Genomic DNA, 13,634 nt, shown 5'->3' on the forward strand with positions numbered 1-13,634 from the left:
ATCTAATCCTTTTCATGGTTATGAAACTGAAACTGTTATAGCACACCTTACCAAATTAAATGATATTGCCACCCAATTTGCTCATGAGGAAAAAGCCGTTACTATTACATTCTTAAGTAGTTTCATTTCTCATTAAAGGGTGACGCTAAGAAATGGTTTAATACTCTTGCTCCTAGTGGAGCCTTATCTGCCCAAAGCTTCCCAAAGCCTCAAGCCTCTCAACATCTCCATGTCTTTTTGGCTTTATCTGTGCGAAGTGCACCGTAGTTTAATTAAGGTACTTTTATATTTATAATGAGGCAGTATGTTTTATAAACCAATAAGTTACTAAATTAGTTCCAATTTATGTTTTTCAGGTGCCTATTTATGCAAATTTGTGTTTTTGAGGAGTTAAGAATTCGGGGAAAAAGTCTACATGCAAAAAACTATGGAAATCCAACTTTGTCTCTAGGGAGCATATGCTCTTGCGCGTCACAAATATATTTTACAAATATTAAAAAATAGATGTACATTGTCACACCAAAATGCTACCTGCAAATTTTAAAGGCAAAAGCTTAAGCATTTACAAAAAAAATCAAACGGTAAATGTTTTTTTTTCATATACGAAGCATCGCTTTCCTGTTTTGCATGAAAAGTGTCAAGCACACTTGTTACACTAACATGAACATTTTAAAATTTGTTAAGTTTTTTTGGAGGAGGGCAGGGGGGAGGGGGGAAGATAAGAGGTAGAGATGCTCTAAATGTAGCTGCCCAATGTGTATCCATGCCCTTCCTAGTTAAGCACGATCTCGGGTTGCAGTACATCAAATATCCTAACTGAATGTGTTACAACTAGCCAACGCCAAGGATTTGGAATCCTTGGTGTGCAGGGCGTATGTGCCAAGTCTCAACTTTTAAATCCTCGCTAGGCTAGAGTGTTGCACTCGTACAAGACTTGTGTAGTGTGTGGTTGATGTCGTCCTGTTTTGGTACCTGCCGCATGCGCCTCTTTCATGTTCTGCTCCCCTTCCTCTCATGTGCGTAGTTGTACGCTGTCAGCCAGTACACAACTACACTAGAGAGGGTCTTCAGCACGAGTAAGGTATCTCTAACGCTGACTCATAAACCGCCCACATCATAAATTACTTAACCTCACGTGGAGCATGGAGTGCTAGTCTTATCAGTACTAGGCTATATGCGAAGGGTCGACAACACAACACAATGAGCATCGTATAAGAAATGAGGGGGATATGTCTTGTTTCTTTTAGAATCTTGTATGTATTGGTTTATGCGAGATGAATGATGCCCTTGCCTCATGGATGCCCTAAATGGGCTGGCCAACTTAGCATTTATATTTTTTTGGTTGGTTTATTGTTATTTCATATTTTTCAAAATATTATAAATACAAATATGGTTTAAATTGTATTAAAAAATTAACTGTACTCACAGTATTTAAAAAAAATTATGTGTATACAAAAAAATTATTTAAAAATAGACATCAAAACATATATTTGAAAAAAAATGTAATCATCTATTAGGAAAATAGAAAATGTGTAAAAAAATATAGAAATCTGTTAAAAATGAAGAAATAAACGAAAAAAAACAGATGGAAACGGAATAAGGAAACAAAGAAGCCGAAGAAAAAAGAAAAAAAGAAGTAAGAAAAGAAAAACCAAGAAAAAAAACGAGAAGAGCGGGAACAGTCCGCTACACTATTTCGGCCGAATCCACGGGGCCCTTCTCTGGGTCAAACTCACTCGATGGAAAGAGCAGTCCACCCCATCTGGCGAGCCCCGCCGCCGTCGGCAGCCGCCGGTTCCGCTCGCCGCATGCCGCATGGACGCATTCCAGTTTCACACCTTCTCTAGCAACGCCGCCGACTGCTGCCAGCCAGCAAAGGTGAGCTCTCCTTCCATCCATCCATTTTTTTTTTCTTTCCCGTATTGTGTGTTCTTTGGTTCTGCTGCTGCTGCTGGCGAGGGATATTGTGATTGATGCAGCTGTGCGACTGTGTTGACTGGGTAGATAATTTATCACTGGGCGGATTTATGTTGCAACTGATGGCCCGTCGATTTAGTTTCACTGTATCTTGTTCTTAGTTGCTATTGCTGCAAGTTAGATCACAGGGACCGATGGTAGTTCTCAACTTACTCCGCTTGGTTGAGTAAACGGCTACGAATATTCATGGGGTAATTCATGCAATTCAGATCTCTGCTGTTTATAGCTTCATTGCAGAAAAGTCCAGTGATTTGTTATTTTTGCATATGAACATTTTGGCATACTTATAGTACTTATGAGTCGCCGAAATTCTGAATCAATTGTGTGGCTGAAATTCTGAATCAATTGTGTTCTTGGTTCAGAGTTTTTGCCGAAACAACTAAATTAAATGTGCAGTTGCCTCCGAAAGATGGAGACTGTTACGCGGTCATCTCTTGTCTATTGCAAATGGTTGAAGCAAATTAGCTCTGTGATGTGACAACATCTCTGCTTCTTCTTTCTCTGAAATCTACAACACCAAATCCTAGCTAAGTCGGTCACCTTGCCATCCTAAGGATCACAGGCTGGTGCAACTTTTGCTCTCAGTCTGAAACCTCATTGCCCTCGTGTCAAACTCCCTGAGCTGAGCCAGATCAGGTTCGGTCGATGTTGACGACACCGCCATCCCGGGGTCTGAGTTTGAGGACTTGCCCACTTGCTTGCCCTTGTGGCTTCTGCTGCTCTCGGTTGCTAGGGTGAGCTCAAGGTTGCATTTTGTTGCAGAGGCAGGGGTGCAGTTGTAGAGTTGCTGACGGTCGGTAGCCTTGCCGTCGCGCGAGACCTCGAGTTTATGTTTCCTCTCAGTGTGAGCCTGGTTCAGCCCAGCTATCTGCATCTCCCTCATCACTTGTTTCTGAACATGGTAAACTCGGTGCATCTCATGAACCTGGTTCAGCAAAGATGTGCAGATTGGTGAAGCTTTTTCGTCTGTCTTGAAGTGCACAACTAGTGTAGTACTGCTTCTTAGAAACTAGTCTTAATGTCTCAACTACTTGCTTCTACTCTATTTCCTCTCACCTATTACTATTCGTACATCCATCAACTGGATATATATAATGGAATGCAAAGAGAGCATGGTGCAACCTAGCAGTACTGAGGAAGTCACACTCACATCCTGAGCAAAGAGTTTCCCCTGTTTGCACGGTAGAGACACCAAACTGCAGGCTACGGAGGCTGTTTTGGACTAAATTTTGGAAATGAGTGGCATCAGGACATAGCCTCTTTCAGCCCAGTGAGCTCAGTGGGCTACACCTTCAGTCTTAACCAGTAAAAAAAATCGATTGAGGAACCTTCTAGAAGATTCCCAAAACTGGTCAAGAACCTTCCAGAAGGTTCCCATAACTGGATTTACCGCTCACCCGCTATTAAAAATGGGCCGGCCCAGTTCAGTGCTCGCTTACTAGGCTCTATGCGAAGGGTCGACAATACAACGCAATGACCATCGTATAAGAAATGAGGGGGATATGTGGCAAACTAGCAGCGGTGTAGCCTCGCAATTGATGGCCCGTTGGTTTAGTTTCACTCTATCTTGTTCGTAGTTGCTACTGCTGCAAGTTGAATTACAGGGACCGATTCTAGTTCTCAACTTGGGCGTGTTCGGGAGCTCTCCAGCTCCTCAACTCCTCGACTCCAAGTCGGGAGCGGAGCCGAACGTTTCAAATCATGGTTATTGGAGTGAGAAGCTGGCTATTAGTTACGTGCAAAATTGCCGGAGTCGTGGAGCTGGGTATTTGCTACTCTCAGAAAACGAAGAAGCTGGAGTTAGCAGGTTTTATGGCCGACTGCCACCGTCAAGTGACTTTATCGAACCGGTACGAGGAAACAACCACGAGCGAACAGAGTAAACAACTACGAGCGCCTCTTTCACAGCCAACCGGCCTATAGCCCATGCCTCTTTTACAGCTATTTTTTTAAAATAATACATTTTTTTATTAATTTTCATAAATATTACACTGGATAAAAAAATTAAAAATAATACACCGTCGGCCCGCTGCAGGCCGACTGGGCCTAGTCGGCCCACAGCAGGACGATTGGATTCCAGTCGGCCTACAACTGGCCGACTGGCCCCTGTCGGCCCACTGCGGGCTGATTGCGTCCTGTCGGCCCACTGTGGGCCGACTGGAGCTAATTGGCTCGCTGTGGGCTAATTATTTTTGCAAAAAAAGTAGGCATAAAAAATATATGTTTAAAAAAATGTTAATCATGTAATTAAAAATGTTAAACGTGTATAAAAAAATGTTCCTGATGTATACAAAAAATGTACAATATATATGCAAAAAACTTGACATAAAAAATATGTTTTAAAAAGTGTTAAGCATGTATTTAAAAATTGTTAAATGTGTGCATAAAAAATGTTCCTTATTTATACAAAAAATATAAATTGTGTATGAAAAAAAGTTGACACCAAAAAAATATGTTTGAAAAATATGTTTGAAAAGTTGACATTTTTTCAAATACATGATTAAAAATTGTTAAATGTGTGTATAAAAAATGTTCCTTATCTATACAAAAAATATAGAATGTGTATGAAAAAAAGTTGACACCAAAAAAATATGTTTGAAAAAAATGTTCTAGTTCCATACAAAAAGAGCAACCAATCATACTTAGGTCCGCGATGCTCCCATACCGGATCCGGAGCTGGAACATTTTTTTATACACGTTTAACCTTTCATTCCAATACATGAAACATTTTTGTGTACTCGTTGAACATTTTCTCAAATACATGATTAACATTTTTTTCAAACATTTTTTTTGGTGTCAACTTTTTTTCATACACATTCTATATTTTTTGTATAGATAAGGAACATTTTTATACACACATTTATCAATTTTTAAATACATGATTAACACTTTTTAAAACATATTTTTAGTCAACTTTTTTGCATATATATTGTACATTTTTTGTATACATCAGGAACATTTTTTATACATGTTTAACATTTTTTAATTACATGATTAACATTTTTTTAAACATATATTTTTTATGCCTATTTTTTTGCAAAAACAATTAGCCCACAGCGAGCCAATTAGCTCCCACAGTGGGCCGACAGGGGCCAGTCGGCCAGCTGTAGGCCTGCAGCGGGCCGACGGTGTATTATTTTAAAAAAAAATTATCCAGCGTAATATTTATGAAAATTAATTAAAATATATATTATTTAAAAAATAGCTCTTTTACAAGCCGCTTGGGCTGTCAGCCCACTCCAAACAGGCCAAATATGCACTTTCTAGCCTTTTAGCCTGGCCGATCGCTAGCTCCCAGAAGCTGCCGCACCGAACAGATCCATCGCTCCAGGAGTTCACGTGGGAAGCTGGTTGGTGGAGTTGAGCGCTGGAGTTGAGGATTTTGTAGCCGTGGGCAACTACCGAACACGCCCTTACTCCATTTGGTTCAGTACTTCAGTAAACGGCTACGAATATTCATGGGGTAATTCACGCAATTCATATTTCTGCTGTTTATAGCTTCATTGCAGAAAAGTCCAGTGATTTGTTATTTTTGCATATGAACATTTTGGCATACTTATAGTACTTACGAACGTCGCTGAAATTCTGAATCAATTGTGTGGCTGAAATTCTGAATCAATTGTGTTCTTGGTTCAGAGTTTTTGCCGAAACAACGAAATTAAATGTGCATATGCCTCCAAAAGATGGAGACTGTTACCCGATCATCTCTTGTCTATTGCAAATTGTTGAAGCAAATTAGCTCTGTGATGCGACAACATCTCTTCTTCTTCCTCTGAAATCTACAACACCATATCCTAGCTAAGTCGGTCACCGTCCCATCCTAAGGATCACAGGCTGGTGCAACCTTTTTCTCTCAGTCCGAAACCTCACTGCCCTCGTGTCAAACTCCTTGAACTGAGCTAGATCAGATTCGGTCGATATTGACGACACCGCCATCCCGGAGTCTGAGTTTGAGGACTTGCACACTTGCTTGCCCTTATGGCTTGGAGTAAATAGCACTGGCGGTCTATGAACTTGCACTGCGGGTGCACTTTAGTCACACAACTTGCAAACCGGAAGAACCCGTCACAGAACTTGCATTACGGGTGCAATCAAGTCACACGCCCCAGCTGAACCGCGCCGACGCCCGGTTTTCTCAGTACTTTTGCAGAAAAGTCCTTCGCGATATTGTTTGAGGGCCGTATTGCAATCTTTGTAGATTTATAACCGAATCGAACCATAGTTCCCAAATCGAAACCAAATCCCTAGTTCTCGTCTCTCCTCTCACACCTACGGCGGCGGCAGATGGGCGGCGGCGGTGGTGACGGCAGCGAGAGCTCGAGCGGTGGCGGCTTTCCTGGCTGGAGTTGTTCCTCCTCCCTCGCCGGAAGTAGCCGTGGTGCCGCCATCATCATGGCAGACAGTATGGCAGGCGGCAGCTCGGAGAGCGTGGCACTGGCCAGCCGCGTCGTCGCCGGCGTCCGCGATGGCAGGTCTCCGGCGCCCGCTGTGGCATGGCCTCGCATCCGGGACTCACGTTTGTTTCCTCAAGAGGTGTGGCAGCGGGGCGAGCCGGAGTTGCGGCCGGAGTGCGGGCGGGTTGTCATCGCTCGCACTGCTGGCATGGCGGCTCTCGAGGGAGATTTCTATGGTCGTGTCCTGTACGCCACCATCATTGGACAGCCGCGGAGCGTGGTGACGCCGGTGGCACTAGCGGCGGCGATGGAGTCTCACTGTGCTGTCCGACGGACGACAACCAAGGTGGAGGTCACTTGCCGACCATTCCATTTTTTCGTTCGCTTCGAGTCGACAGATGATTGCACTCGTGTGGTGCACGCGTCGGAGCAGCTTCGTTGTTGTGGCAGCAGGATTTCTTTTCAGCGCTGGTCAAGCTTCTCGCGTGGCAAGCCGGGGGAGCTCAAGTACAAGACGTTGCTGAGTTTGGAGGGGTTGCCGGAGGAGGCTTGGGATCCACACACCGTCAACCTGGTGCTCGCCGGTGTCGACGGTGAGCTCATTGACATGCTCCCGGCCACCGACAAGTGGGTGTTGCTGGTGACCGCGTGGCTGCGCAACCCTTCAGGTGTGCCAAAGGTGCTCACCGTGGCTGTTCCTGCACCTCCTACGGGGCCATGGAAGCCAGACTCCGACGACGAGAACGCACATTCACCGCCGGCTCCAAATTCTCCCACAGAGCGTGCAACCGTAGAATTTCCAGTGATTATGCATGTCAAAGAGGTCGTTGATCGTGGCCCATTGCTAACTGAAGGCTTGGCTGTAGAATATCTCCCTGATGAAGATGAAGACCTTACCCGGAAGCATACTTTCACCACCAGGCGCGGCAAGATAGATGGCACTGGCCCTGGACAATATGGCACAGCTTAAGCGATGATCAGTAGTTTGGTGTTTTCATTTGAATTTGTCGGTCTGTAATGTTGAATGTGAACTTGTCGTGTCGTGTTGTTAGTTTGTTACTGTCAGTTTGATGTTATAATCCTGAATGTTGTCTGTTACAACTGTTGTCGCTTATGTGAATTTGCTGATTTTGTTTCATGTGTGCAAAAGTATGCTGTACATATATGATTGCAAATATGTAGAAGATCGGTCCATAATTTCAGCCACAGTTTAAGTAGTAATTCAGCAGAGTTTCGTATCCACCAAAAGACCAGTACATAACACTACAGAAGTTCAATTAGTAGCCACTTCATAGTACAACAAAATGAAATTGTAGCACCTGTGCACTTGATACTACTTAGTACTACTAGTTCATGAGAACATAAGGCATCTCAATCTTCTGGGTGACCTGGAACTCATCTTGGGCTTCCTCTTACACATGTCCAGTTCTACTTGTTCCTTCCCCAAGTAAGAGCCACTCCATTCCCCTAGTTTTTCTTTTCCTTTTCCCTCTTGTAGAATTTGTTCTTCCTCTTCTTCTTGGTTGGTCTGGTTCATGTCCATGTGCTGGTCCTCTTCCTGCTGCCACTGACCCGCCTCTTGCTCCTCTTGCTTCTCTTCTTCCTCTTGCCCCTCTTGCTCCTCTTGCTCTTTGTGTTGTGTGTGCTGGTTCATTTGGAATGTTGGCCCTAAGCTCAGTAACAAATGCACTTTCATCTGGAATTCGGTGCATCCTAGAAACAGGTACTCCTTGTGCTGGCCCCTAAACACATAAATAAATAAGATGAGGACAGGGTCAATTTCACCATATGTTAGTTCATGTCATTTGTGAAACGAATTATTTCACCAACTGTTTTATAAGTACCTCATGTGATAAAATATGTACCATGCTGTCTTGTACTTGTGTTGGGTCCAAATGTGGCCTCATAGTTCTATGTTGAATATGCTGACAACATCAACAAACACTATGTAAGTAAAGGATTTAATTAATTTTCTTTTAGTAAGTAGAAAAAGTAGAACTCACAGTTAATATTACTGGAAAGTCAACATCTCCATTCTCATCAATAACCATTTTGGACTTCTTTTTCTTTGCCTTTTCCATCAGCTGCTGTACTAGTTCATTCATTTTGTCAGTGGGCTTTCTCTTCCTTCCTCTAGAACTTTTTGATCTAACTAGATCATTTGGCTCTGGAACTTGCTCAGGCTGCTCTGGAACTTGCTTAGGCTGCTCTGGAACATGCTCAGTTTGCTCTGGAACTTGCTCAGCTTGTTCCTCATCATCCCCACCCACTTCTCTTATTACAGCAGCTTTCAACTTTGAGCAGCCACTTCTGTTATGACCAGCTTCTTTGCAGTAACCACAATGCATAATAGCACCATGCCTGCTTAGTTTGGTGTCATCTTCACTCTCCTCAGGTTGCTGCCTTCTGTTCTTCCTTCTCCTTCCAGCTCTTCTCTCATATAGTGGTGGTAAAATAGGTGTTGCAGATACAGCAGCCCACTCATCTTTATCTCTAGTTGGATATATCTGTACCCCATAAGCTAGACAGTATGTTTCCACAGTGTAACAAGAAGAAACCATGGTTTCAGGTTTAATCCTTTCATGTCTGCAACATGCACATGCATGGCTGCAGGGAACACCTGTGAGTTGCCACCTTCTGCAAGTACATGTATGCATATTTAACTCGACTATGTATTGCTTGTCATTGGACAAAACACCAAAGACACCCATGCCTGACTCCTCAGGATGACAATTGGCAGACAACTCTATATTTTTTCTTAATTTGTCTCTAATTTTGGGAGTTAGATTGCCTGTCCATTTTTGAGTAGCTTCTTTTTTCTTTGACATATGCCTGTGCATTAACTGTGATTTTATCCTCTCCAACATGGACAACACAGGTAGTTCTCTAGCTTCTAGTATGTACCTAGTGGAATTCAGTAAGAACAATAGTCAGTTATTGCAGTTATAGACAGGCAATTAAGTAAGACAGACTATTAAGTAAGACAGGCAATTAAGTAAGAACAACATTCAGTTACCTGTTGAAAACTTCACATGTGTTGTTCAATAGAATGTCACATTTAGGAAGCTCACGAAAAAAGCCCTTAACCATTGATTTGGTGCTTTATCTTCCAACCAAGCATAAGATTCTGGGTTATCTTGCTTCAGTTTCTCCATGTTTAGTTCAAACATGGTTGGTGTAGTGGATTTGGCACAAGCCCACACTTGTTGTCTTATTGTCTCACCTTTGTGCACTGAATGCAAGTTTTGGTATAAGTGTCTCACACAAAACCTATGCTCTGAGTCACAGAACTGCTCATTTACAGCCTTGATTAGCCCCTAATAGAGGAAACCAGTTATATCTTAGTTTGTATGAACTTTAACAGTAACAATGATTTACAGTAACTGAATTGCAACACTAGCACTAACATGAACAGTAACTGAACATGAGCAGTAACTGAACATGAACAGTAACTGAACATTAACAGTGATTTACCTTCTGTTTGTCACTCATGATAGTGATTGTGCTTGTGTTAATTATGTTGAGGTCTTGCTTCAGTGTACAAAGGAACCAGTTCCAAGATGCATAACATTCTGTCTCCACCACTGCCATTGCAATAGGATAAATTGAGTCATTGCCATCAATACCAACTGCAGTGAGTAATTGGCCACCATACTGTGTCTTTATGAACGTGCCATCAATACAAATGATTGGCCTGCAACCCTTCAGCCAACCTATTTTACAAGCTGCCAAACTTAAGTAGCAAGTACTAAATAGGCCATTCTCTAGGTTCAGATAGAAAGATGACCCTGGATTGCTATGTCTTACTTCCTCTGCATATCTCCAAAGCAATGAGTACTGCTTCACCTCATCCCCACGCACAACTTCCAATGTTGCTTTCCTAGCTCTCCCTAGCTTGTGCCTGCTAACTTCCATGTTGAATTTCTTCCTGACTTTTCTTGAAAAGGTAGACAGTGAAATCTTGTCATTGTCTCTGAACTTCTCTACATATTTATTGGCAAGAAAAGGGGCTGTTAGTTCCTTCACATCCCAAACTTTTTCACATGTATGCTCTCCAACATAAGTCTTTACAAGGAAGGACTGTGTCCTGTTGTCATTGACAGCCACAAGCTTCCAAGGGCAACCCTCAGAACACACAGCCTCAAACCTTTGCTTGTTATTTCTTTTCTTCTTAATTTGCACCCTGTTCTTTACTGCATATTGTGCTACAACTTTCCTAAGTAGATCCACTGAATCAAATACCATTCCTAGCTTGAACTGAGGGTTTTCCATGTCAACGGCAGGGTTAAATGTTCTAAACCTATATATAGGTTTCTCCTTCTTTTTCTTTGCCTTGTACTCCTCATCATCGGAGTCACTTTTATGTCTTTTCTCCAAGTCATCCTCTTCTGGCAGTTGCAGATCATCCTCATGAACATCATCTGACCCAGGAACATGCCTATATTCAGCTCCTATGTTTTTGCCCTTCTCAACCATAGCATCATGCACAACATCATCTACATTCTTATCATAGTCCTTATCATCATCCTCCTCCATTCCATAATCACTGTCGTACCAAGTAGGATCAATGTCTGAATCACAATCGTACTCTTCTTCTGAAACTTCTGAATTCTCTGACACATCTGATTTTTCTTGGCCCTCTGACCCATCTGCATCTGCTTGTTGCTCTACAGTAGATGCATTTTATGAACTACCTGCCACTGTCTCTGATTTCATCCTCCTAATCTTCTCTGTGCTAAAAGGGCTCATTATAACTGTAGGTAGTGCAGGGGAACCTTTAATTGCAATGTCATCTTCCTCCTCTTGATTCTGTTCTCTGATATGTTTAACAAACAGAACCAGTACCTTGGAGTACACAGATGCTCTAGCCATCTTTAAACAGTCATTTCCCAAGTTAATTTCCACCACATATGCAAGAGTTTTACCAGGTGGGCACCATAGCATAATTTTCTCCTCATCAGGATAATTAAGTTGTGCTAGCATATAGCAGATCACATCAGTACATAGTGTATTCCTGTCCAAGTTGTCAAACCATGTTATCTTTTCATCCAAATATGTCAGATTCACTCCTTTTCCCGCAAAAAACCCACCATGATGCACCTCCACACTGAATTTCACCGTATCATATCCTACATTTGCAAAGTGGACTGATTGTGAGCGGAGGCAATATGAACTAACCCTAGGATGCAGCCCAACATACAAAAAGAGGTACCAACCATGTAAAGTACCTAGTACTGCACATCTCAGACCTAAAACTAGTTAGATGCACCACCAGTATTTCATCTATTGCATGAAGGAGAAAACCCTAACTAAAATTGGGGGAGGGGGAAACTCACCATAAGTCGGACCCCCGTGCCATTCAGTGCGCAGAACCGGCAACTCCACCGTCGGATGGAACACCATCTGGACCGGCACCCTGTCCGCCGACGATCTCCATGACGGCGCGGTGCCGCCTGTCTCCTCTCCCATCGGCAACGAACAGAGGCAGCGAGAGAAAACATAGGAGTGTTTCAATGCGGCATTGCTTGAGACTTCAGGGGGCTATCTGCAAAAAAAGCGGCCGTCACGTGCGACGCGCGTGAACTGAAATCAGAGAAAACCAGGCGTCGGCGCGGTTCAGCTGGCGCGTGTGACTTGATTGCACCCGCAATGCAAGTTCTGTGACGGGTTCTTCCGGTTTGCAAGTTGTGTGACTAAAGTGCACCCGCAGTGCAAGTTCATAGACCGCCAGTGCTATTTACTCTATGGCTTCTGCTGCTCCCGGTTGCTAGAGTGAGCGCAAGGTTGCGTTCTTCTGCAGCAGAGGCAGGGATGCAGCTGTTTGAGAAGCTACAGAGTTGCTGACGGTTGGTGGCCTTGTCCTCGCGCCAGACCTCGAGTTTAGGTTTCGTTAGCCCAGCTATCTGCATCTCCCTCGTCAACTGTTTCTGAGCATGGTAAACTCGGTGCATCTCATGAACCTGGTTCAGCAAAGATGTGCAGATTGGTGAGGAGCTTTTTCACCTATGTTGAAGTGCGCAACTAATGCAGATGCAGTACTGCTTCTTAGAAACTAGTTGTAATGTCTCAACTACTTGCTTATAGTCTATTTCCTCTCATCTATGACTATTCGTACCTCCATCAAACTGGATATATAATAGGATGCAGAGAGAGCACGGTGCAACCAGCCATTACTTAGGAAGTCACACTCACACCCTGAGCAAAGAGTTTACCTTGTTTGCAAGGTAGGAGACACCAAACTACATGCTGCAGAGGCTGGTTTGGACTATATTTTGGGAGTGAGTGACTGAGTGGCATCAGGATATAGCTTCTTTCAGGCTAGTGAGCCAAGTGGGCTACACCTTCAGTCTTAACCCATGTCCAACCTGTCAGGATGGTATTGGATGGGAACACGGCTATTACTATTAAAACATGGGTATGCTCACATTTGTTGATGCATTGGAGAAATTAAGTTATGTGTTAAGGTGTTGCATGTTCTAGTTAGTTCCCCGACTATGGAGAGCTACATACACACCCACGAAATTGTCCAGGGAAAAGTTTGCGATGATGCCTGATGACTGGCTGTATACTGGAAGCATGTCCAATGTTCTACTGGAAGATGCACACATATGTAGAATAGTGTTTACACGAGTGGCCTTACCTGTTGTCTGAATGTTTGTTCTTGCCCCAGGATAACCATCTTCATCTCCGCGCTGTCCATCTCTTGGAAAATGCTAACCGCAAGTCTTTCTGTGTCTATCTCCAATCTGTTTCATGGGAATATCGGGTGAGCACCGCATGCAATTTCTGTCGTAAATGGTAATAATAGGATCTGTCTTCAGTGTTGAAATATTTGTTGTAGTGCCTTGTTCCAAATTGGTAGCTTTGAGTACGACCTATGTACTTATGTCCTTCAGGACGAAAAGAAAAACATCTGGATTATTTCTGTGGAGAAAGCAATCTATAATACCTAAGTAGTTCATCCCCACTATGTTATTTCTCTTAACATGCAGCCTATCCACCTCAGCAAACCTGCCACATCAGCATTCTGTTAGTGACTTACATATGGGACCAACCAGTGCAACAGCCCTGCCACATAAGATTTCAGTTACTGGCTAAGAGACCCACCACAACGTGGCCTCACGAGCATCTGTTTTCCCTCTTACCGCTCCACGCACGCTGGAAGGCCCGACTCGATTTCTTTCCTCCCATTCACTGTTTGAACTTGGGCCGTCCTGGCCAAGCTTTGGTACGTGGGCTGCAGTCGGGTTCCTTCTTCATTGA

General features: G+C 43.3%; 1 protein-coding gene across 1 annotated transcript; it reads right to left on the bottom strand.

The window, feature by feature from the left end:
* Nucleotides 1–2,533: 2,533 nt before the first annotated feature.
* Nucleotides 2,534–13,071, bottom strand: LOC123089975 (uncharacterized). The gene is made up of 4 exons (XM_044511490.1): nucleotides 13,012–13,071; nucleotides 12,113–12,331; nucleotides 5,809–5,952; nucleotides 2,534–2,902 (listed from the first exon to the last, which is right to left on the bottom strand). The coding sequence occupies exons 1-4, from the start codon at nucleotides 13,069–13,071 to the stop codon at nucleotides 2,534–2,536; spliced, it is 792 nt and encodes a 263-aa protein (XP_044367425.1).
* Between the last annotated feature and the right edge of the window lie 563 nt (nucleotides 13,072–13,634).

This window comes from Triticum aestivum, chromosome 4B, assembly GCF_018294505.1.
Source record: "Triticum aestivum cultivar Chinese Spring chromosome 4B, IWGSC CS RefSeq v2.1, whole genome shotgun sequence".
Taxonomy (NCBI): domain Eukaryota; kingdom Viridiplantae; phylum Streptophyta; class Magnoliopsida; order Poales; family Poaceae; genus Triticum; species Triticum aestivum.